General features: G+C 39.4%; 1 protein-coding gene across 5 annotated transcripts in view; it reads right to left on the bottom strand.

Moving 5' to 3' along the window:
• Window positions 1-7,014: 7,014 nt before the first annotated feature.
• AFTPH (aftiphilin) overlaps window positions 7,015-25,544 on the bottom strand; it is a 66,353-nt gene continuing 47,823 nt past the window's right edge. For 2 of the 5 annotated variants that reach the window (XM_080813021.1, XM_080813022.1), the window contains 4 exons: window positions 20,460-20,520; window positions 18,835-18,918; window positions 14,834-14,957; window positions 7,015-8,129 (listed from right to left, as the gene is read on the bottom strand). In XM_080813021.1, the coding sequence (XP_080669147.1) occupies window positions 7,985-8,129; window positions 14,834-14,957; window positions 18,835-18,918; window positions 20,460-20,520 (414 nt within the window). In that variant the 3' untranslated portion in view covers window positions 7,015-7,984. The remainder of the gene's footprint in view (window positions 8,130-14,833; window positions 14,958-18,834; window positions 18,919-20,459; window positions 20,521-25,544) is intronic. The other 3 variants (XR_013967382.1, XR_013967383.1, XM_080813023.1) reach the window with 2 other exon arrangements.

Genomic DNA, 25,544 nt, shown 5'->3' with positions numbered 1-25,544 from the left:
ATATGGCCCCTAGTGGCTAGACAGGGTCATGGGACACTATTTTAGCTAGTGCTCAGGAAAGCTTCTTTGGGCTGAGGCCTAAAGGAAAAGACCTGGAGCCATGCGGAGGTCTGGGGAGGTCCCTAGGAAGAAGGAAGGCCATCTACCAGGTGGCCAATCCTGGTTGGGTTGGACAGCCCAGCATGACTGAGGACCCAAAGGCCAGTTCCCACAGCTGGGGGTTTCTGAATAGCCAGGCGGCTGGATGGTCCCTGCCCTTTGCTAGAACCTTCCTGGGGCACATAGGTCCTTCCTGGCTATGTGCTCAGGCCTCTCTGCCATGCTGAGAGCACATTTCTTCTAGAGCCTTTCCCTTCCCTATTGTACCTATACTTCTCAGAGCCCAAAGATTTCTGCTGAAAGTTGGATGGAGTCAGTGATATTTCAAGATGCTGACCTTAGGAAAGGCTATACTGTTTGCTATAGACTGAATGTTTGTGGTTTGTGACCTCTCAAAACTCCTGTGTTGAAATCCTAAGCCACAGTGTGATGGTATTTGGAGGTGGGATCTTTGGGAGGTGATTAGGCCTTTGGGATAAGATTAGTGCTTCTCTATGACACCCCAGAGAGCTCCCTCACCCCTTTTGCCATGTGAGGATGAGGTAAAAGACAGCTGTCTATGAACCAGGACACGGGCTCTCACCAGAACCTAGCCAAGCTGGTGTCTTGACCTTGGACTTCTCAGCCTTCAGAACTGTGAGAAATAATTCCTGACGTTACAAACCACCCTATCTATGGTACTGTTGTTTAAACAGGCTGAAGGGACTCAGACGCTGTTAGAGGATGTATGGGGGAGAGAGAAATGAACAAGCTACGTGACACCAGGAGGAACCAGGTACATCCAGAATGTGGGACATTCTGCAACACAGCTGTCCTGGTCTCTTAAAAATGACAACAATGTAATAAAAAATAAGGATGGGAGAACTGTTCTAGATTAAAAGGAATAGAGAGTCAAATGGGATGCGTCCACATTGAGCAGACCCTGGTTTTAACAGGGAAGCTATGACAGACATTTTAGGGATGCTTTGGGGAATTGAAATGGACTGGTTTTCAAATGGTATTCAGATATTATTGTTTATTTTGTAGGTGTGATAATAGTATTGTAGTTCGATGAGAATATCTTTGTATTTTGATGATGGTGGTGTCGGGGGAGGGACATGGGATGACAGCCCATGTCCTAGTCGGCTGAAGCCGATATTAGATAAACACCAGTTGTCACCGGTGGGCTCTGCCCAGATTTGCCACCCTTGAATGCATCCTTTCAATAGGTGTTTGGTGACACAGGGCCCATGAGGTCCTGCCTGCCTCACAGATGTTAGGTTCTAGCCACAAAACCAAAAAGAAAAAAAAAAAGAAAAAAAAATCTGGGGTGGAAAGAAGAGTCCAGATTTCACTGCAAATGAAGCTTTGCAGAGCTGCTGAGTAAGGAGTTTTCTTTCCAAACATCTGAAACAGCAAACAGACTGTAAATTAAGAGGGAGTTACAAGATAGTAGCTGCAGGGAAACAACGCCTCCCTGTTCTCTGGGTCTGAGCTGTGGCTGCACTGCGGGCACGGGCCACCGGGGAAGGTGACACGCCAGGCCCAGGAACAGGGATTGGAGTCCAGGAGGGCCTGCCACAGGTAGGAGGTGGCTTGGGAGAGAGTTCTGGGCTCTTCTCTGAGCCAGGGAGGGCTGTTTTCTTCTGACAAGAGGTGGAACACTGTTCTGTGTCGTTCTCTTGAGCCAATGAATTAGTGACTCCCACCCAGATCAAAGTTCAGGCTCCCACGGCAACTCAGCAAAAATAAGTGAAACAAATTGTAAGCTCCTCAAACAGATGCTTCCCTGAGCAGAGCCTGAAGGGGGGAGTTGGATGGTCATTGGGCCACACTTCTCTGACAGAGAAAAAAATACTGATTTCAGTAAAATGTCTGCATTCCATGGAGGCTTGACTTCCTAACGGAAGGCGAGCCCTTGGGGTAGCTTGCTCTGGCGGCAGTCCTGCTGGATTTGGGGTCCTGCGGCCGTGATGGGAGCCTGGGCCCAGAACCATACAGTCAGAAGCAGTGTTCCCCACCGGGCAGGCCTGCGCCACTGCCAGCTCTGGAATGGAAGCCCTGCTTTGGAGAACAGAAGAAAAGGGGTTGAGTAAGTGGGAAAGCCAAGGCCCGAGAGGCAGTTTTCATCTTGGAGCATGCCTTCAGGCATCCTCGTTGTGTCCCTGGAAGGTAATGACAGTCAGCGTAACATCCGCTTTCAGGGCTGTCCAGCTTTGTCTGAGGACCCAATGGCATGGTCATGTGAGCCCCTCTGAGTCACGTCGGGCCTTGCTCGAGACTGAGGCATCTTTACTATCCCAGATAACCATCTGCTTAGGGAACCCTCTGGGAAATGGTCAGGATCATTCTAGGTTTGGGAGTCTCTTAGAGAGCCATGTACTTCTCAGCCAGGGGCCGCTGGGGGTGTATGTAGGCTGCAGAGTTGTGCCCCAGGAGTGGCCCAGATCCCTGTATGTTCAGCCCCTACTTGCTGCTTGCCCAAGGCAGGGATTGAGGCAAAACCAAACCCAAACAAATAGCTTTTGGCAAAATGGAGCCCCACAGGGTTGGGGTGGTGTTTGGGGGTTGCTTCAGAGCTTGAAGGGTTGAGTCAGTGATCAATAGAATAGGGTATGTTTTGGAAAAAATTCAGATGGGGCTTGAGGTGGGGTTTAGAATATTTGCAGGCAAAGGCGAAACACAGATTCTAGAAGGATCCCCATCCATTTCACTGGGAGGCTTATGCATAAACTGGTTTAGGAAGCAAACCAGGTGAGAGTTCGCCTACGTGTCTGGCACTGTGCCAGGGGCCAGGGGGACAAATCTGGGCCAGACACTGATCCTGCCCTCAAGGACCTCACAGCTTAGAGGAGAAAGAAGAGCAAATCGGTCATCATAAAGCAAGGTGACGGGTGCTCTAGGGACCCTCATCATGCCAAGAGGCTGATACCCTGTGGGGAAGCGTTCAGCCTTTGGGATCAGACAGACTTGGGTTCTAGACTTCCTCTTCCTGGCTGAGTGACCTTGGGGATGTGACATCCTGTTCCTAGTCTTGGTTTCCTCACCAGTAAACTGGAGCTAGGTAAAGGTCAGGTGCCTGTTAGGGGTCGTGGGAGGATTCAGGGAGAGAATGTGTGTGAAGCCCCAGTGTCTGGCACTCAGGAATGCTCGTAATCAGTGTATACTGGGTTTATTACAAGTGTTACATTATCAGAGAGGCTTGCTGAGCACTCTGGGAGACCGGAGAGTGGCTGTGTGGGGTGAGGTGGGATCCGGGGTGGGAGACGTCCAGAAAGGCTCCCAGAGGGAGGGGTGCTGGCTGGCTGGTGAGGAAGGGCGTTCCCTGAAGAGGCACTAGCCAGGATCAGTCTCCAGGAGCCCAGGCAGGGGCAGAGAGGATGAAGATCTCAGGACCTCACACATATTGTGCCAAGTGATTGGAAATGCTCTTCTCCTTGATAGGCCAGGCCCAAAGGACCAACTACAACAGTGGCTAACTGACATGGAAGGCTGTGGAGTCAGGCTGACTTACCTGTCAGGACTCAACCAGGATACAACTGCAGGAGGCTGTGGGGACCCTAGGTGTCTGCTCTACTGGTAGGTGCTGGCGGTAGGTGCTGGCAGCTGTCTTGTGAGATTCGGAGCTCATTCGAGGTCCCTATGAGTGTTCACGGGCAGGCCCTGGCCACCCCTACAGAGGGGAGATGCAGGAGAGTCAGGAAAACCGGGTTCAGGTCATGCCTCTTTGGTTATAGATGCATAAGGCTGTGCAAGTCTGTTTTCTGTGTAGACTTCCCATCGCTACAGCTTGCAGACGGGAATGCCTTGGCTTTTTCAGATTTGGAATCTGCTGCACGCCTGTCCCCCATCAGAGAGTCCCAGAGAGTTAGTAGCCCGCGCCCCCCCCTCCCCCGCCCTGGTCACTGTGGGGCAGGCACTGCAGGGCTCCCCAGGGGTGGTTTCCAGGTGCCCAACTGGCTCATCTTCCAACCCTAGAATTCTGTGATTCTCTAAGATTTCTTCCTACCTTAGTTTTCAATTCTGTAGATGCTGAAGTACCAGAGACTTAGAAAAGAGATTTACTCGGCATCTTCCAGCTGATTAGTGGAGATCTGTATTTAGAGGACACAACTCCCAGCCTAATCCGGGGTCCCTTCTACCTCCCCAAGCTGCTCCTTACCACCACCAGCGATTTGTCTTAGCATGAGTTCCTCATGCTAAGGGGAAACCTGTGTTGCCCCCTATAGATTCCTTCCCCTCTGACAAGAAAACACCAGAGAGCCAACAGATCCAGCTCTGAGACGATTCTGGAATTCATTTCTCTAGGTATGACTTGAGCTCAGTGAAATAGTGTGTGTATGAAATGTGAAGTGAAAAATGAGGCCCAGCTTTGCAGTGGTCCTACAGTATCCTCCCCTTTTTGCCATGAGCGCCCTGTTTAGATGGCTGCCTGGAACACAGGAACTTCCCTGTCTCTTTTGTAACCAGATAGGGCGCTGCAACGAAGTTCTGGCCATGAAGTAATAATTAGAAATATTTTGTATACCTTATGGAAATTTTTTTTTTTTTTTTAGATTTTATTTACTTGACAGAGAGAGACACAATAAGAGAGGGAACACAAGCAGGGGGAATGGGAGAGGGAGAAGCAGGCTTCCTGCCGAGCAGGGAGCCCGATGTGGGGCTCGATCCCAGGATCCTGGGATCACGACCTGAGCTGAAGGCAGATGCCCAACAACTGAGCCACCCAGGCGCCCCATAGAAAGTGTTAGAGAATACTCTTCTTTGCTCTTCCTTCACTGATGGCTGGAACATAGGCACAGTGGCTGATCTTTCAGCAGCCACCTTGGACCATGAAGCAGACACCATATGTGGGTTGTGGGTCATGGTGTAACAACAGGATAGTCAAGAGCTTCAGTCACTGATGATCTTCTGAAGCCCCCTTGCCAGCGCTAGACTGTGAGAGAAATGAACTTCTATGGTTTAAGCCACCATTACCACAGTTCAGCAACTCTGGCCATCAGCTCTAAGACAGCATTAATTTGTACATCACTAACAGGAAAACCACTGCCAGTGAAATGGGATGCCCCTCTGATTGTAGGGCACATTCCAATCTCAGAAGTTCAGATGTGACAGAAGTATGAGTCTTATTACATGGAATGCAGTATTTTGGGTTTTTGTTACTCACAGCCAAACCTAATCCTAACTGATTCAAGAAACATGAGGGAACGAAAAGTGGCAAGTTCTAAATAAAGAACATGATTATCATGTAGAGGGAGGAACAAGTTTCTATATAAAAGAATGACTCACAAAAATAGTAGTGACACATGACTCAATTTAGGGACATTTCTCCTTTACTTCCCAGTCTGGCTTGGAATAAATGGGGACTTAGGTACGGCTACTTGGATTTGGCTGTGAGTTGAGCTGCCTTTAAGGTGTCGAGGACACAAAACTGATTGTTAAAGCAGTCTCCACTGTGTGTGATTGGCTTTTAGGGTCTCTGCCTCTTCAGAGCCTTCTCCCCGACTCTGCAGTGTCCACCTGGTTGACTTTGAGAAAGGACCAATGGCCAGCAGCTGTGTGCTGCCAATGGGCTCGGTTAGCCGAGAGGCTCCTCCCTCAGCAGCCACTGCTACCGCTTTTTGGTGCAGCCTGAGCCCTGGTTTGGGGCGAGCACTTCCGGTCCTCAAGGTGAGTCCTGACTTTAACCTGTGATGATTCAGTACTGATGTGCCTGTTGTGGTTAAAACGTCAAAGGCCAATAGGACAAACAAAAGGGCAATCTCGCTTATCTGAATGTGACTCTAAGATGAAATATCCATTCTGTGTATCATTAAAGCAGGGTCACGTTCAGGAGGAAGACCCACTTGACCTCCTCTAAATAATACTGCAATTACTTGTTACTTTACGGGATCCTTTCTCCGGGGATTGCTTCTTGAATCTACTGGGACTCCGGGGGCCATCACAGATTTTGCTGACTCTACATTCTGGCTACCATTTATTGACTCTTTCCTCACGTGACAAGTGTTTTACATTTATTATTTAATACATCAACCCTACAGAAAGGCAGGATCATTCCCATTTTCAAATTAAGGCTCTGAGAAGTTGATTAACTTTCTCATAGTAACGCAACTAATAAATGGGCTCTGGACTTACGTTGGTAAAGGCCACCATTATAGTGCAGTTGTACTGAGAAGCAGCACTTTCAGCTTCAATTACTGAAATGTGTAAAATTCTGCTAAGGAATACTTTTATCCTTCCATTCAGAAGGGTCACTGGACACTGAGGACTTGAGACTATTCTGAAAGAGACTCTGAAATGACAATGACGATGACAACGAAAACGTTAGGTAAGTGGTGGGAATGGACCAGACAGGCACCGTTGCTCCAGGCCAGACTCCTAGTACACTCACCAGAGGTTCCCACAGCGCTTGTGATAACCTGCAGTGCAGGAATCTGTCAGTGAGGGAGCAGCACAGGTTCCCCTGGCAGAAGGTGGACTACTGTCGGGCCGACTGCCTATTCCTAATGAAATATGTCATGTGACTCTGCTGATGTAATAGCTACTAACAATATTTAAAAATTACCTTGGAGAAATTTCCTGCTCACCTTAATATCATGCATGTGTTTACTGGAAAAGAAAAAATTCCCTAGAAATGCTTATTTAACCTTGCCAGTTCTGATGAAGATATATTATAGTGAATCATGGGAATTTCTTTTATGATTTCATGTTCTACATAAAAACGGCTCTGCCTTAGTACTGATCCAGTTCCTATGGGGCCTCAGCCTAAACCTGTCTGCTTTCAAAAAAGTGGAAGCCCGACCTACCAAATGATTTCCACTGGATTGAAATACATTAAGATAGAATAAACCTTCACATCCAAACTCATCATATTTTCCCTCAGATACCAAAGTACAAAAAGGCCAGGCTAAATTTCTTTTAAATTATTTTATTTTTGTGTAAGCTAAAAGGAAATTTACACACTGAAATCTCAAAAGACCTTGGGCATGCACATTAACCCTGTCAGAGGTTCTTCTACATGTCTTTCTTTTTTCCATAGGAATTTCCCCAAACATTTAAAACCCATAGTTTTTACTGTATATACAGCCTAAACCATAGCAATCTATGATTATGTCATTTTACACTGTGCAAAATCCTCAAAAAATAGTGGTACGATAAAACAAAAAATCATTAACAAGTAAATTTCATTGTAAGACATGTAATTTGGTCCTTCTCCAAACCAAACTGATCGAAAACAGACACAATCTCTTTAAACCCCTCCAATCAAGTTCTGACAATGATCCACACCCTGTGACAAAAGAGCAATCGATAAAGTACCTTGCAAAAGGTCAAACAGCAATATGCCAGATTGGAAAGATTAAAAAAAGAGGCAAAAATGTTAACAAAAGCCGGATCTGAAACAAACCCACCACACATGAAATTGAAAAAAAAAACAAACAAAAAAAACGGGGACTTTGGAGCTTATTTATGATAGCAAAAGTAATTCAACATGTGATATGAAAAATTAATAGAACATTCAATGCAATCTGGAAAGACTGAAGGGGATTTCACAGACAGTGGAGATTTGAATTTTTAATTTTCTTTTTTTTATTTCAAAAGTTTTGTAAGAAGGACACCACCAGTGTATTTCACAAAGACATAAATGTATACACCCCAGCAACACAAAAAGAATAAATCTTCAAAAATGTTCACCCCCAATTATTTACATTTTTTTCTAATATAAATTTAGGACTTCAGTATGTAAATAAATATACATTACTATGTATACCTTTCTAGTGCGGCTTACCAACAAATCAGCTGAACTTTTTTTTTTTTTTTTAATTAGAGCAGGTATGCTTTTGATGGGAGGGAGGGATGGGTGGGAGGGAAGGAAAAGCAATTGAAATTGTCCAATTCGCATCAGTTATCAGTCTGCTTTCTCTTGGGACCTTGTGGAAGGTGTTAACGTGGCTGGGAACATCAACACCTTGGCATGCATGAATGTTAAGTCCGGAAGGCTCGCGATCACCTTGATGGCTTCTTCACTCAGGTGCTCTTCTCTTTTTGGTTTCCTATTGACAAATGAAAAAAACTTGTTAATGTGACTTTGCTGTAGGAGAAATGGGGGAAAATCCTTTCTCAGGGTAGACAGCGATCTGTGGGGCTTCTCTGCCAGGTCCTGAACCTTGTAACATGTGTGTGTGTGCATGCACACGTGCGTGTGCTTCCAGTGCCAGAGGCCAAATCCCTTACAGAGCTGCATGCCCATGTTATGTGTGCTTGTTATAGCTGGGCATGGACATACAGACATTCCCATGTACCCATGGGCAGGTCACAGATTTGCTGAAGGCTCGAAGCATCTACTCAGGCCCGCTTTTAAAATGTTCTAAGCAGAAACAGAATGCTGGAGCCCTGATAAAACTTCACCCAACCGGATTTCCCTCTGACCCCCGTGAAATTACTTCAATATAAAACAAAGTATATCTGGCACAAGACCCTGTAAGTCATTTTAACCTCAGGCTCTCTCAATCTCCAATGGGGAATTCCAGGAGAAAGCCCTTGGCTCAGAAACACCTAGGCTTGACCCTGCTGGGACACAGACAGCAGGTCCAACAGGAGCAGCGCGGGAGCTGGTTGCAGATGCTGAGAATGGACGTGGGCAGGAAGTGCTTGGGGAGAGGGGAAATCTTGAAATCCTAGAGGTTCCAGAGACAAAGTACATTTCACTCACTGCCCCTGGTATTAAAGGTGAGCATGTTAGTGCCTAACACAGATAGGAAGAACTCCTTTTCATCCAGGGCTTCCCAGATGGTGAGCTGCAGAAATGTCAAGAGAGCCTCAAATGTGGCTCAAATTGAGCACATGACTGTAAGCCAACCTTGATTTTTTCCAGAATGTTAAAAATATTCAAAGAATAGTTGCGGTCATACAGATACTAATTTTAGACTAAAGTTCATTTAAAACTGTTCATTCTAAAAAGCTCAATACTCTTTTATGGTAAAATAGCTGGTACTATATTAGGTGTGGTACAAGTTATTTCTTTTTTTTTTTTAAAGATTTTATTTATTTATTTGACAGACAGAGATCACAGAGAAGCAGGCAGAGAGGAGGAAGCAGGCTCCCTGCTGAGCAGAGAGCCCGATGTGGGGCTCGATCCCAGGACCCTGGGATCATGACCTGAGCCAAAGGCAGAGGCTTTAACTCACTGAGCCACCCAGGTGCCCCAGTACAAGTTATTTCTTCCACCTAATTATTTTCTTTGTTGTTGGGATGGGGAATGGGACATCAGGAGATGAGGCGAGAAGGGAAAGATAGATACGGGTCTTTACTTCATACCTAGACTTTTCTGTTATCACTTTCGAATTCAGGCTGCAATGAAATGATTTATTAGAATGATGGAAAAATCAAACATCAGAATTTTAGGACCAAAGTTCTTCAAAAAGGGGTGGGCTTTAAGCACACCAAAACCATCAGATCAACCAATACTCAGTTCTACGGTTTCTCAGAAGAACGGAAGAGCAATCCAGTATTTTCTACTTAAAATCTACAATTTTCATTGCATTTAAATGGTGGCAAAATTACTAGGTGGATGTTTGATGAAGAAAAACCAGAGAGTAAAGTGAAAGACTGGAAGTGTCTGCATAATGAAAAAGGCCAGCCTCTCAACCAGTGGTCCATCTTAGCATCACTAACGATGGAGTCAACCAGGTTATTATGCAACTTCTGACACAGTACAACACCTGTGCTGTAGTCCAGCCACAATGTTTCACCCAAGCTCATTAAACTTGTGGATATAATTTCTAGCTTACAGGAAGTAAGGGGAAATGAGAAACATTAAATACTACTTGAGGAAGCCAACAGATAAATCCTGAGGTTGGGACATTCTGCAGGACATCTGGGCTGATCTTTTTAATATGCTACTGCTAAAACTGAAAACAAACAAAAGGGTTGGGGGTGGATAAGCTAGGTTAAAGGAGGTTGAAGAGCCGTAACAGCCAGGTACAACAGTTCCCTGCTTTGTTGAAACCAATATTGAGTTGAGGGGACATCTGAATATAGCTTTGGTATAAGATGGACTAAAAGTGCACTGAAGTTGACAGATGGAGATCACAGGCTGCAGAGGTAAGTTGAATTTTGTATGGACTATAAAATCTCATTTTTGGTTAAAACAAGACACATATGTATGTATTTGCATGGAAAGTGATCTGAAAGGAGTTACACTGATCTGAGAGGTAAGAATGTGAAACTAAGTTTTAATTTTTGTATTTTCTAACTTTCCATAATATATCTTACTGCTTCTGTAATGACAGAAAGTTAATTAAAAACAGTAACAAAGGGGTGCCTGGGTGGCTCAGTGGGTTAAAGCCTCTGCCTTCGGCTCAGGTCATGATCCCAGGGTCCTGGGATCGAGCCCCGCATCGGGCTCTCTGCTCAGCTGGGAGCCTGCTTCCCTTTCTCTCTCTGCCTTCCTCTCTGCCTGCTTGTGATCTCTGTCAAATAAATAAATAAAATCTTAAAAAAAAAAAAACACAAAAAAAAACAGTAACAGAGAGACTCCTGACTCCAGGAAAAACACAGGGCTGTGGAAGGGGCGGCGGGTAGGGGGATGGGGTAACTGGGTGATGGGCACTAAGGAGGGAACGTGATGTGATGAGCACTGGATATTATATGCAACTAATGAATCATCGAACATTATATCAAAAACTAATGAATGTACTGTATGTTGGTTATTGAATTAAAAAGAAACAAAAAAACAGTAACAAATAGGGGCACCTGTGTGGCTCAGTTAAGCATCTGCCTTTGGCTCAGGTCATGATCCTGGGGTCCTGGGATGGAGCCCTGTGTCAGGCTCCCTGCTCAGCAGAGAGTCTGTCTGTCCCTCCCCACCGACTTGTACTCTCTCTAATAAATCTTAAAAAAAAAAAAAATGCAGTAAAAAATAAAAACTGCACCTAAAGGAACTTTCTCATTTGTGAAATGCAGTTGGAATATGGGGAAGGAGAACAAGGTAGAAACTTTTACCCAAGAAATGGTTAGTAAAGATTACTCTGGACTTTCTACTTAATGGTCTTGTTTCAGAGGCACTACTTAGAGGCAATAGTAAATTGAAATAATAGTTTACAGAGCCGATAGTCTGTGTATTTATCTATAGTCACTGTGCATTGATGTGTTCTAGAGGAGGATTTGAAAATAAAAAGTTGTATCATGAACTTTTCTCAAATCCAAAAGCAGTGATCTAATTCTGATTTATATTCTTGCTAGCCAGGATTTATCCTTTTTGTCAGTGGAATACAACTGAGAGTCCAGAAACAAACCCATATATTAATGGAAAGTTGATTTTCAGTAAGGGTGCCACGACCACTGATGGGGAAGAAAGTCTTTTCAAATAGTGTGGGATATTGACATGTAAAAGAATGAAGCTGGACCCCTATCTCAGAACATTCAAATATTAAATTCAAATATTAAATCAATGGATCAAAGACCTAAATGTAAGAGTTGAAGCTATAGAACTATCAAGAAAAAAACCTAGGTGCAAATCTTCCTGACCATGAAGTAGGCAATGGTTTCTGGGATGGCTGTAACCAGAAAGTCAGACAAAACAAGCCTCAGTGAGAATGTGGAGAAACAAGAATCCATGACATATGTAAGAATATATAATGAATATGTATGAATGTAAAATGGATGTAAATAATGTAAATATAAATATATAATGTAAATGTAAATAGTGTAATGTAAATAATGTAAAGAATGTAAAATGGTGGCACTACTTTGAAAAACAGTTCAGCAGTTGCTCAAAAAGTTCAACATTGTTACCATAGGACCTGGTAGTTTCATTCCCAAGAAAATGGAAAGCATTTGTCCACATAAGAACCTGTACATGAATGCTCATAGCAGCATTAGTCGTAATAGTCAAAAAGTGAATACAACCCAAGTATCCATCAACTGACTAATGGGTAAGTAAAACGTGGTATAATCACACAAAGGAATATTATGCAGCTGTAAAAAGGAATGAAAAATACTGATACACACAATATCATGGCCAAACTTGAAAACACACTAAGAGAAAGAAGCCAGGGACAAAAGGTCACATAGATGATTCCATTTACAGGAAATAGCCAGAACAGACAAATTCCTAGAGACAGAAGGCAGATTAGTAGATGTCAGGATGCCTGGGAAAACTGACAGAAAAGGGAGTAACTGCTAATTAATGAGTATGGAGTTTCCACTGAGGGTGATAAAAATGTTCTGGAATTAGTGGTAATGGTTGTGCAATGCTATGAATGTACTAAAAATCACCGAACTGCACACTTGAGAAGGGTGGATTTTACGTTATGTGGACTATGTATGTTAGCCAATTAAAAGGTCAAAGGTCAAAATTAAAAGGTTAAAAAAAAAGAAAAAAATATGTATCTATTTTGGCAACTAGTCGTTAGGCTTGTATAAACTTGAGTTAGAGATCTACCACTACTAACTAGGTGGTCACCCACTGATTAAGGAAGTTATTTTTCTCTATACTAGAAAAGGTAAAGCAAGAAGGAGGAACTATTTTAAAACTAAGAATGTGCATTTCTTTAAAAAGTGAGAAGTTACTTTTAACAGGCTGTGTACGGAAAGAGATGAGCTCATGCACGTCTTCCTACATATGCAGCAAAGGCACTTGGAAAAGAGTATGCTGTTACCCGTCAACTTCCTCTACTTACACCTTGGTTTCTTAACCTTGTAGTACCCTACATCACTCTACCTTCTGTGTGTTGTCAGTAGTCAAGAAGATTTTGCTGAGCTTTACTTTCTGTAGTTTATTCCATTCAAAACAAAAAACAGAACGATGTAAAAAAAAAAAAAAAAGACATTGACATTTTCTGAAACGATGCCTGCCATCTGCCTTTCTCTTACCTGTGCAACTGAGAATCATTCATGGGTACATTTTACAGTAATTGTAAAGGCTTGTGAAAATTTGCATTTCTTACCATTATCAAATAACTGAAATGAGTTGGCAACTCATTTCCGCCCCCCCCCCCCAATTTGTTATGTTTTAAACACGAAGTTGGACAGATATTAGAGAGCAATTCGGTGCAGTTGTAACACTCACCTTAGGATACACACAATGGTTCTAGTTCATTCTGTAGTAGTACAGAATAAGGGAAACAATGAAAATAATTTCTTAAAGTGACAGGAGTTGTTCAAGTTCCCGGGTATACATGGGATGTTTCAAGGATGAGTTCCAGTTAGGAGAGCAAGCAAGCTAACAATGTGGTATAGAGCTCCTCCTAATGGCACAAAGACTGAATTCTCAACATGGGACTTTGGAAACACTACCATAGTTCATTCAGTGACACTGCAGAAGGAAAAGGGTAATGAAACAGTAGTACTGTCCTTAGAGAAGGCTGCCCTAAAAATGACAGGGGAAAAAAGCCCAAACAATAAAGGCATCAGTAATTTTTTTTTTAAGTCAAATGTGCAGTAGCTTTTGGCTAACATATAGAAAAAATGGACGAGAAATTTGAGAATTTCAATTTGAAAATATGATTTGGGGGGAGAGGAAAAAATTATAAAGTGAGCAAAAAGGATCCACAGAGGATTCATTTACAAATAGGTTCACTTAAGAGGAGGCTTTATCCCAAAGACATGGGAACAATGAGAATAAGAGAATCTGTGGTGTGTGCACTCTGTAAATTATTCTAGGGAGAAGTTAAGAGTATCCACAATTATAAAATACATAACAATGCCTCTTTTATAATTATAAATATTATTAATAATATATATCTGTTGAATGAATGGATATTTAAGCACACAACACAGTTTGAAAGGCAATGGATAATTCAAACTACAGTTTTAAGCCTGGTAAGCATTTATTATTTATAAGGAAAAAAGTTGTTTTTTTTTTTAAATGGCTGTTTTTCTCCAGAAGAACTGCTTCAAAAGATAAATCTGAATCTGACAGTTTATTTGTTGAGGAGTAAGGGCTATAATACTTCTGCCAAAGTGGGCCACTAGCAGGTAAATATTTCCACTTGAAAATGCTGATGAACAGCGCATTTGGAACAGCGAAGCTGGTGCTCCTATCAACCAGTATTTGCTCCAACAGTCGTGGTCTCCGGGTTCACAATGATTACCTCTTCTGAGGAACTGGCCTATTCTTATGGCTAACGTGTCTAAGCAATGGCTTACTCTTCGGTGCTAAACTACGTTAAACTAAAGGTTTCCTGAATCCTGAGCACAGGGCCCAAGTGACATTCCTTCCGTTTGGTTCCAACACTGCTTTTCTAAAGGCCATGTCCCTGAAGGGCCTCCCGGAAAGCTTGGCTTAAGTAAGGCTTCACATCCCAAATCAGAGGTGCTGCACATCAGCAAAAATGCAGAAAATAAGAGTAGCCATTGCCTCACCTACTCCAGCTTAGGTCCGGGGTAAAAAGTTTAGCCTAAGTGACTGGGAGTGTGAAAGTGATCATCATCTCAGTGGTTATGAAGGGAAAGAGGGACAGTTTCTAAAATGGCTTAAGATCTCAATACTTAATCAGAATTCTTCTCAACAAAGTTTGGCCGAGGGAGGGGGGTAAAAAGAAAAAAACACATCTGCAGCCCTTTCCAGCTTCTTATGAAATAGCTCTGCTCTAATAAAGTCCATAATTAAACATAATTTGATAACTGTTTTTTGGAATTAGGCATCACCTACTGATAAATAGAAAGTGCATTTTAATACAATATACTGAAATACCGTCAACTTATTGCTTTCTTAAATTCAAAATTTAGGGTATAATGAACACTAGCTGTTTACCTGGTAGATGTGCTTGTCTTCTCTACTGTGGACATGAGTCTTGCAAATGCATCAGTCACTTTGAGGCTTGAGGTGGAGATTTCCAGCTTAGAAGTTGTTAACTCATACAACTCTGGATCCACACCTTATAGTATAAAACGACAGTCAGTGAGGGCAAGCTGCAGTGCGTTATTACTCAGTCAGCCACGATCCAAGATGCAAAAGGCACTCATTCTGTAAACATCTGAGTCTTTTATGAGCACAACGTCTTTAGACTAATGTTGCATTTATTTTTTAAATTATAGATTCCAACTTTCAGAATTTTTATAAAGTAGGAAAATACTTTTAAAATCTCACTTAGGTATTAAATACAGCCTTAATTCATCTAACATTTATGTAGTAGATATCATGCAAATACTTCTACAATTTCTATCTGCTGTAGAAAACTCAATTTTGGATTAGTTAGTGATATAAAAGTTATCAATGTTTTATAGAAAGTGCACATGATTTGTTACAGGTACCTCAATGTTTAAATGGACTGATTAACTTCATTTTTGGAATTTTCTCCCCCTCTACACCTCTCTAACAATTTTACCTCCATTATACTTTTTTCCATACTGAAAGATTTAGGAGCTAGTCTAAAGTCTCAAATACAGTAAATGACTTGGTTAAATATATTCTGACCACCCGAGGACATAAAATATTACTCAAAGTGTCAAATTATTACTAAAGATAAATTATGTACCACATTGTTCTTTCTTCAGGTCAGAAGTAGGGAGGGTAAAATATTCCCAGAAAAACTAATAAAAGCACTACTTTTAGACAAAATGAAAACTGTCTCAAGGGTTAATTATATTTCTTTGGTTTCATATTCGACCTGGTTTTAAGGAATTCAAAATGAAGCTGAGTCTCTTAGATTTGACTTCACTAAATATACATTTTTATATTTCCAAAGAATATAGATTTATATTAACTGACTACAAAAACAATGAAAAGAACAATAAATATTTTCAACTCAAGCTCAACTTTGGATAATAGAGACTCAGATTAAAAAAAAAAAAATCCCCTACTCTCTATGGTACCAGCAAATTATCTGAGGTAAAAAGTTTAGTAGTTTCAGATTATAGCAGAAATGCAGATTATAAGAGAAGAATGTCTTATTAGTTTCATCAATTTTTACTTATTTCTAAAATTCTGAAAATCGGCAGAGAAAATTATATATAAGTGTAAATACTAGTGTTATTAATTTTCCTCCTTTTAAGATATTTTAAGGTTAAGAAAAAAAATCACGAACTGCCTTCTATTAACCAGCTTTGCAGATGAGTGGCAGATGTAAACACAGATCTCAGATGTTTACAGAAATCAAACAAGCAAAAGCAGCTTCCACAGTTATCATGTCCAACAAGGGAGGAAGGCTATAGAAAATGTTTGTTGACTCTCCCAAGTTCTTAATATTTCATTAAGGTACAGTTTCAAAAATTACTTAATGAGGCCCTTTCTTTGTATCTCTGTAAGGATGTGAGTTTCAATTAAAACCTAAAAAAATTGTAGATACCTGTAGGGGACCAAATGAACCCAAAGTACCTCCTTCCTCCACTGTGAAAGGTTAGATTCCAAGTAACCACAAAATTTAAGCTGATGTCTAATATATAGTGCAGAATAAACAACTGTATTCTGACTGCCAACAGAAAAGTGGTAGTAAAAATTTGGTCGGGTTTGTAAAATACTGGCCACTTGGCTGTCAAAGAATAAAGTGGGAGATAAAAAAAAAAAGGGAGAAAAAAAAACAAAAAACCCGAGCCCCCCTTGCCCTAAACAAAACCACCACCATCACAAAAAAACCAAGTCAAACCAAACCAAAACAAAAAACCCAGGAAAGTACCATGACTATATTTTATATTTTTCAAAAAATAACTGCTTAGTCTACACTAATAATTGGAGAGTAATTTTTTTTTTAATGGAAGAGTCTGCTTGTTTTTGTTTTTTACAGAACCTTAATGAGGCATAGTTTAGTTACATAACTAAAGCTAGCCAACCAAGTTCTATGCCAACCTCCTAAGTCTCACACACAAAATAATTAAATAACCGCAAGCTAAGACAAAATGACTTTCCCAGAAACAAGTCAGAAAAAGTGCAAGCAAGTGGTAAAATGGAATACTGAGAAAGGTGTTGATACCTGTAGGTTGATGCTAAGTTTTAACAAAACCCAATAGCAATAAAAAGAAGCCAAAGCAAATTTATAGTAATCAAGTTTATATACAGCAGCTAGAGCGTATTAATGAAAATATGGAACAAAAATACTTAAAGGTTTCAAAGTAATGAGGACTGCATTTGAGCAGGCTAATTTCACTTCCATTATAGCTCTAAGTTTTTGAAACCACTTGTTCTTCTTGAAGCTGTGTATACTGAGTCTAGTTATCATGTAATTTCTGTACTTCTTTGTGATCTTAACTGAGTTTGAAATGTAATCAAGAATTAAATTTAAACCAGGTTTTAGGTATCCAAAAGTAGTGAACTCATGTAAATTATAGTACAGTTCATGACAAAACAAATCTGAGAGCAAATTAAAAATGGAGTTTGGTAATTCATTCTTGGGAATAAGGTAATAAGGAAACTGATACATAAACTTTTGTTGTCTTTTCCCCCAATTAAGAATTAAAAGTAGCTAATTAGGCTCACCCTGGTCATTTCATAGCTCAAATGTATTTAAAGGTAATTTGAGTAAATAGTAAAATACCATTTTGAAGTCAAAACCAGACATAGATTTTTTTTTTTTTCATATGCTTGCAAAATCCTGGAAGTAATGAAAATGATTCAGGGGCTTAGATTTGAGAAATCCAGTCATTCTACCTAAAGGCCTTGGAACTTCCTTAGAGTAGGAACAGATTTCCATGACCAGATTTTAGAGAAGGATGTGCTGGGTTCCACGCTCACCCTTATCTGACTCTCTTGGTCTCCCCCATTTCCCACCATGGCTCCTGAACTGCTGGAAGTGAGTGGTAGGGTATCAAGTGGAATAGACAAAACCAGCAAATTCTCGGGAACAAGGCTGGCTGTGTAACTGGCTGCTAGTGGGGCTAAACGGATCCTTGCTACGCATTCTGGGTAGCAGCATCTATATAGCACCCCAACAGCTGTCTGGTGATCAATGGTCATGATTACCAGATCACAAGGAGGGATGACAGGGATTCATTAAAATCATATCAAATAAAATGTAAACATAAAAATGCCATTATATTTTAATCTTTTATTCAGTTAAAAAAATGACAAAGTACATTAGTCCTTTGGTCAATAAACTGAATTTCGCAGGGCTGAACATTAACAGGCACTCCAGTAAGTTTTAATTTCTAGCTTTTAATATCTCATAGCAATTATTTTCTAGTAACTTCTGTAACATTTCTTTTTTCTCCATGGAAAACTAACAATACTTTCTATTTAAGAGCTACATAAAAACTACATAAGTTCTATGTGGGATCTATATAGAACTAAGTGCTAGACTCTTAACATTTTGGAACCTAATTATACACTTAGCATTAATAAACAACTAACTGAATGCTAGAATTTTAGAGGTTCTATTACCACAGGCACTACAATGTAAATCATCTTTGTATACTAAAATATTCTTGTATCTCTAAACCTGTATTTTTTTCAAATGGCTTTATAGAATATGCTTTCAAAAATAAGCATATAAAATATCACATTTTCCATTTACAGGAACCCTCCCCCCACCCGCCCCCAAACAAAACCCTGCCTTTAACTGTCTAAGGACATTAGGGCTACTTTATTCCTAGAAACTACTTTCAGCTCTGACTGGTACACTGAGAAAGCTTTCCTTAAAACACATTTCACAGAAGTCATTTGTTATAGTCAGATACTAGAAAATAACAATAGATAGATAAAGGAAAAGTATTAGAAAGATACAGAGAATACAACTACTTGTTTCCTTGTTTATAGGAAAGTCAAGTGATGTGGTCATGCTTTTAGTAATTAAACCAGAATTGTGGTTTTAACACTCTGCTGACCTGGGATTGTGGTGCTGCTGCTAGAGCTACTGTCATCCACGGGCCCAAAGAAATCAAGGTTCAGAAGAGTGGAACCTCCACTAGCTTGAAATTCAGTGACCGTGTTGGTAGGCAGCCACACAGAAGGTAAGCCAAGGGAGGAGGGGTTATGTGTAAAAAGGGGTAAGACACACACTTGAACATGCAGGTTATAATTAGTAGTCATTACATATTTTAAAATCAACATTAAAACAATGTGTACAGTATTAGTTTTTCATTACTAAGGACATTTCTAAAGTAACAATTTAATAATTCAATGTACATTTTCTCATGTACAAAGTAAAAAATTTAACACTTAGTAAGGTTTTAGTTAGGAGTTCAGTTCTTTCAATCAAAACTCAAAGCCATACCATAAAGACCAAGGGGAAAGTGTACCCGTTAAAGGGAAACAATACTTTAATCTCAGCCCAACAGTAAATTACTGTACATGCCCAAATCAATCTTCCATGTTAGTAATGTTGGTTTTGAATTAATGATTTTTAAAAAGTGACAAAGTTGTCAGTTTCAGGACACGCACCAATACGTTAACTTTGTTTAAATTAAAGTAACATTTGTAAGGACTGTCATAACTGCCCTACCCTGATGTGCAACCTCAAGCTGTACTGTTCCCCTTTAACTCTGAAACAGTAATCAGAAATAGTATACAGTTTTAAAGAAGTTTGTTAATAAAAAGCATGATGATTTGACTGAATATTTGAGACACCAGACAACAGCAAAAGGTGCATCCAGGCTTTCCTTCAGCACTGTTATTCAATTGGATGCTTTTCAGAAGTCCTAGGACCCCTCATCTAAGGCAAAGCTGATAGAATGACAGGTGTTTTAGACAATGGCTCAAATAACTTATGAAGTATAAGGAGTAAGAATAATTGTATTTTAGGGTCCAATTAAAATCTGTGGTGTCAATGCACTGGAAAACTACCATTTTGTGTCATTTATTTTAAAGACCCACATTACTAGGATGTTATTCCTTTTTCAGGATTTTCTCTTAAAGCCATGAGAGAAACCAATTATTTCTGGAACTACCTACTAGTATTTTGAGATAAGTTTTAGAAAAGGATAATGAAAATCATTCATTTTCTATTTGCATAATAAGTGCACTATAAAATATTATTAAATCTGAAAACTACTTTTAGTCAGTAAATATGGATCTATTTGCACATTGTTTTTGGTTATATAATTGTGCTTTGTGCTTTTTTTTAAGCAGCCTCTAGCCACAAGACTTTGCATCCAAGAAAATTCCATAAATTAAAACTACAGAAACAAATTTCAAGTAAACTGGTCCTACCTAAAATATCATTTCAACTACTTAGATAATTGTAAAAAATAAAGACGCTTTTTTTTTGACTTAAGATAAATTAAAATTTTACCTAGCTACTGCTACCTACTTATGGACATTATTACTGTTAATAATAGTAACAGCTGTTTTTTTGAGCAATTACTATTCAGAAAGAAAGCCTGAATTTCCAAAGATAAGAATAAGAAGTTATGTTCAAACAAAAAAGGAAATCAGCAGAGAGAAGTTTGTCTGAACTTTGTAGCTTTCTTAACTCTAGCTCTGGTGCTAGAGGCTCTACGGAGAGACGTACCATCTAAAGGGTTAGTAAGGCCACTGCTACTCCAGTCAAACTGGACGGGTGGTAGAGACTCCTAGAGTTGGAAACCAAAAAATCAAAATTAATCAGTACAGACTATAGCAACATAAAGAATTCTTAAAAAAACAAAAAACCAAAAAAAGCCCCAAAAACTATTATAGCAAGATCATTAGGCAATAAAGTACCTAAAGACAAAATTGGGATAATTTACCATTTCAGAAGGTTACCTAAAAATATGAACACAAACTGAAACTGAAAAACTGACAAATAATATAGCTTATTGATACCAAAAAACTGTCTTTGAGAAATGGAATTCACTTTACATTTTCAGATTTTTATGGACTGATTTTATATCAAGATTTCAATCTATTCTCAAGTTATGATTTAAACTATTGGCTAGATTATAATTCAAATATTTAAAAAAAATCACTGACTTTTATCACTAAAGAGTGATCTACTCTATATTAAATGACTAGCCACTTAAAATTTCTCCATGGACAGTCTAATGGAATAGATAAGGTACCACACTGAAAATAAGATTTGAGTTATTCAAGACCAAGTAACTGCTAAATAACTAGTTGCATGACCATGTGTAGCTTAACTTAGTTGGTCTCTTTGTAAATAAAACGAGAAGGTTTAAAGACCAAGGTCTCTGGTTCTTTACAATTTCCCAAATTACAAAGAAAATTATGGGCCAGTAAATAGGAACTAAATTTAAAATTAAAAAAAAAAATTTAAATCAACTTCTTTAGCAATTACTTATAATCAGTATCAGAACTTAATTTTTAAAATAATGTACTTAAAAAGTATACTCAGAGCTCATCTGAATATTCTAGGTTTTTAAATTTTGTTGACTGCCAGACACATAAGGATAAATTGAGCAAACAATACATGTTAAAATGGAAAATACAAAACATTTAAAAAATGACCATTGCTTTAGGAACAATCTTAATAAGAAAAAATTGGAATTCCTGATTTTCTTCTTTTATTTTAGGGTGGTGCTGACAACACTGAAATAGCCTGTGTTCTGACAGACTCTCAATACCAACATGTTGCTGCTATCTTTTTTTTTTTCTGGTATCGCTTACCACTATGCTTTATTTTAAGGTAGGTACTATTAAAACTTTACGTTCATTTTTTTGGTGTGTAGATAAAGACTTGTTCCCTGTAGAAAAGGAGTATGAATTGGGTATTTTTCGAAGTCTAATCCCATGATATTATAATACAGTTGTCTTGATAACTGGGATGCCAATGACAGGCATGTTACTATTACGCAATCAGTCTTTCCTAAATCAGGTCAGGCCTGGAGGTTGAAGAGGGGGGTATAAACAAAGCAAAATCCTCACATTAGTGGTTGCTAGGGCATTAGGGATAGTTGGGGGTGGGGACAGCTATTAAGACAGTTCTTTATGGTGGTGAAGAGTCATGTATCTTGATTGTGGTGGTGGTTACACAAATCTATCCACATGATAAAATGACACAGAGCTATACACACATTGTAATCAAGTCATATCCCTTGTTTTGATATTATGCCATAATTAAGATATAATTAAGGGGAGAAACTAGTGAAGGCTACAAAGCATCTCCTCTTGTACTGTCTTTGCAACTTGTACTATCTTTGCAACTTCCTGTGACTCTGTAATTATTTCAAATAAAATTAGAAATAATGCTGGTGAAAATCTAGTTTATAACCTACCTACAAGACTAATAAACATTTAGAAAAGATCTTCTTTAGCTGATCTCAAAAACAAACAAAAACCTCTAAGTATTCCCACAGATTCAACTCCTATTATTCTTCTTAGAGATCAGTGAAACCTTCAGTCCTACTGAATACTGACTGGATGGATAACACCCAGGTTTACGCAATAACAAATTTCTGGTTAAATGGAGCAAAGCTCTTTCATTAACATGTTTTACCTAAATAATGTCAAGTAGCTGGTTGCTTAGAAACATTTCATGATTTGCTGGAATTTTAGATTCTTCTAAAGAATAGAAGACATAGCCAATATTATAATAATGAGGTGCTAAAACACGAATCAACATTTAATGGAAATAAGACAGAAGTAAAACAGAAGACCTTAGCAATTATAAGCTAACAAATGGCACTGGTGAGGAAGGCTACTTAAAGAGAAAGCACTGAATGAAGCATTTTAAAGCAACTTCAGGCTTAAAAAAAAGGGGGGGGGGGCGCCTGGGTGGCTCAGTGGGTTGAAGCCTTTGCCTTCGGCTCGGGTCATGATCTCGGGGTCCTGGGATCGAGCCCTGCGTCGGGCTCTCTGCTCGGTGGGGAGCCTGCTTCCCTTCCTCTCTCTCTCTGCCTGCCTCTCTGCCTACTTGTGATCTCTGTCTGATAAATAAAATCCTTAAAAAAAAATAAAATAAAATAAAACAACTTCAGGGTGCCTGGGTGGCTCAGTTGGTTAAGTGATGCCTTCGGGTTCAGGTCATGATCCCGGAATCCTGGGATGGAGGCCCACATCAGGCTCCCAGCTCAATGGGGAGTCTGCTTCTCTCTCTGACCTCCCCTCTCATGCTCTCTCACTCTGTCTCTCTCTCTCAAATAAATAAATAAAATCTTTAAAACAACTTCAAGCAATGTGGTATGAATGATTACTACAGTAACTAAAAGCACTAAAGGAAGAAAAGGTCTTAATAAAAAAGAGCAAAAACACTTTATGTTAACTAATTGGAGTTTAAATAAAAACTTGAAATAAAAAAGAATGAAATGAGAAAAATTAAGTACATTTTGATTTATTCCTAAGTATTTCATGGTTTTGTTGCTTTGGTAAATAACATGCTTTTTATTTCAATTTCCAATCCTTGTTTTTAATATATATAGAAATATAGGTTCATTTTTTAATATTGATCTGAGACCCTGAAATTTCGCTAAATTCACTAACTGGCATTACTGTCGTTTTTTTTTGTAAATTCATTGGAATTTTCTGTGTAGATGATCATATCATTTGTGAATAAAGACAAAGATGCTTATTAAAAAAAAAAAAGCAGGCCCCATCCCCCCTCCCCCCCATGGGGACTTGAGATCACAGATTTGGGTTCTACTCCTAGCTGTACTACTGATTAATGATTTTAGGTGTACCATTTAGCCTTTCCAAATATGTTCTCTTAATGTAAAAAAGAGCACAGTGCCACATAATCTTTTTTTTCTTTCTTCTAACTTTAAAATTCTGATTCACAAATGAAAGAGCCACATCAAATGGTCTAAGAGGAAATTTGCTAAGTAGTGACTAGCTGGGTAACTGCTAGCCAGAGAGCTGACTACTCAGCAGTGGCTGGAGTGTGGTTAGCACACTGATCTTACCCGGGAGGTCAATAATGGCACTATGAGTGATGTGACCCTGAAATTCAGTGAATAAAGATTTCTGAAAAACAAAACAACAGAAGTATCACTACTGCTTTTTGCCCATAAGCTCTCTTTTCAGGTGAAAGTATCCTGGAAAAAACACCAGGAGCAGTGGTTAGTAAGTCATCCAGCTCCTAAACATGAGATGTACTAGTTATTAGGATAATGAGTATAAACTAATTTGGAAGAAATAATAAAAATCCAGTGGGTACCAAAACTGAGACAGAACAGACAGATTAGAAAACAGGCAGCCATAATGAGAATTAAACAATGATGCTAAGTTTGAAAGTCACTGTTAGTGGTGCCAATATAAAAACGTAAAAGCAAGGTTTGGTGTATGGTTGACAAAACAAAACAAAACAACAAAAGAAACCAGATCTTTCCTGATACATTTCGCTGAACTTCAGCACTAAAGTCTATGGCCATTTCCTCTAGATATTATGACTAGTGGGAAGACGTAAGAGTATTACTGCATGGCCAAAATGTAAAAATAATATATACACTGTCTGCCAAAGAATAGTGGTAAGAAATACTGCTTTATATAAAGAGAATCTTACAATTCATTTGAGATGTTTTAAAAATAATTTAACTTGACTCAGGGGTAAGGAGCCAAGCAAAGATCATGTAATTTAGTGAAGAAGGTGAGGCATAAATACTGAAGGTGAGGCATAAATACTGAAATGTTCAGTTTAATTGTGTGTATGTTAGAATGAAGACTGAGAGAAGCTCAAGCTGATTCAGAACTAAGTTTGAACAACAACTTCCACTGGGAAATAATATTTTCATTGGCTCCCAAAAAAGCCTAAAAGTGAAAGCTAATGAGGATCACAAACTACCACAAAAAAGTACAGAATAAACTTTTTAAAAATTATACCTAAGTACTGGATTAACAAGAGAGATGTGTTCACTAAACTGAATAAAAGGATGTGATTAAGAGGGTTTTTTTTTATATAATTAGCAAGAGACCAAAGTTCCATCTTCCAGCAAAAAAGTAAGATATGCTTAAATGCTGCTGAAAACTTCTATACTTGCCTATGAATAGGGGGACAACAGTCCTTTGATTACAAATGTAGAGGTGGGTGTGTACATGTAAAAAGATAGCAGCAGCTAAACACCTACCATGGAGCTATGACTGACCTCCATTAAATTAATACACATTAATTTCCATTAGAAGTTCCATTAAATTAATACACTTTTTAAATTAAATCATCTAGACTTCTAGTCATTTATAATTAAATTCTGTAAGAAAGGTAATAGATATGAGGTGTGACTAGAATGAAATATATGAGATTCATTAAGCCAGCTAGGGGCAAAAATGACAGGTGAGAGCTAACTCTGATAAAATAAGCAAGTTTATGGGGCTGTAACACAGAGAAGTGCTTGGATGGGGGAGAAGAGGAGGAGGAGGTGGCGAAGGCAAGCAAAACTAGCAACAAGTGGCCTCAAATAAAGAACGGCTTCGTTTTCAGTAAACATAGCAGGCAGTTTGAACTAGGTAGTTCAAATTATTATCCTAACACCCAGCACTGCTGGAAGAAAAACCTTGCTTAAGGCCGAAGTGGGAAGGTGCTGTGGGATAAGTAATTCTGGAATCTGCTTATGCAGGGCAGCCTGGGAGGGAAGCTGATAGCCAGAGAATAATATATGGGCAATTAAAGAAAGATAACTAAGGACAGAGTCTACCTGCTGAGACAAATGTGCCCAAACCTCCTTGCCTG

The sequence above is a fragment of the Martes martes genome (assembly GCF_963455335.1).
Source record: "Martes martes genome assembly, chromosome: 9".
Classification (NCBI taxonomy): Eukaryota; Metazoa; Chordata; class Mammalia; order Carnivora; family Mustelidae; genus Martes; species Martes martes.
This window is presented reverse-complemented; position numbering and strand designations above follow the sequence as displayed.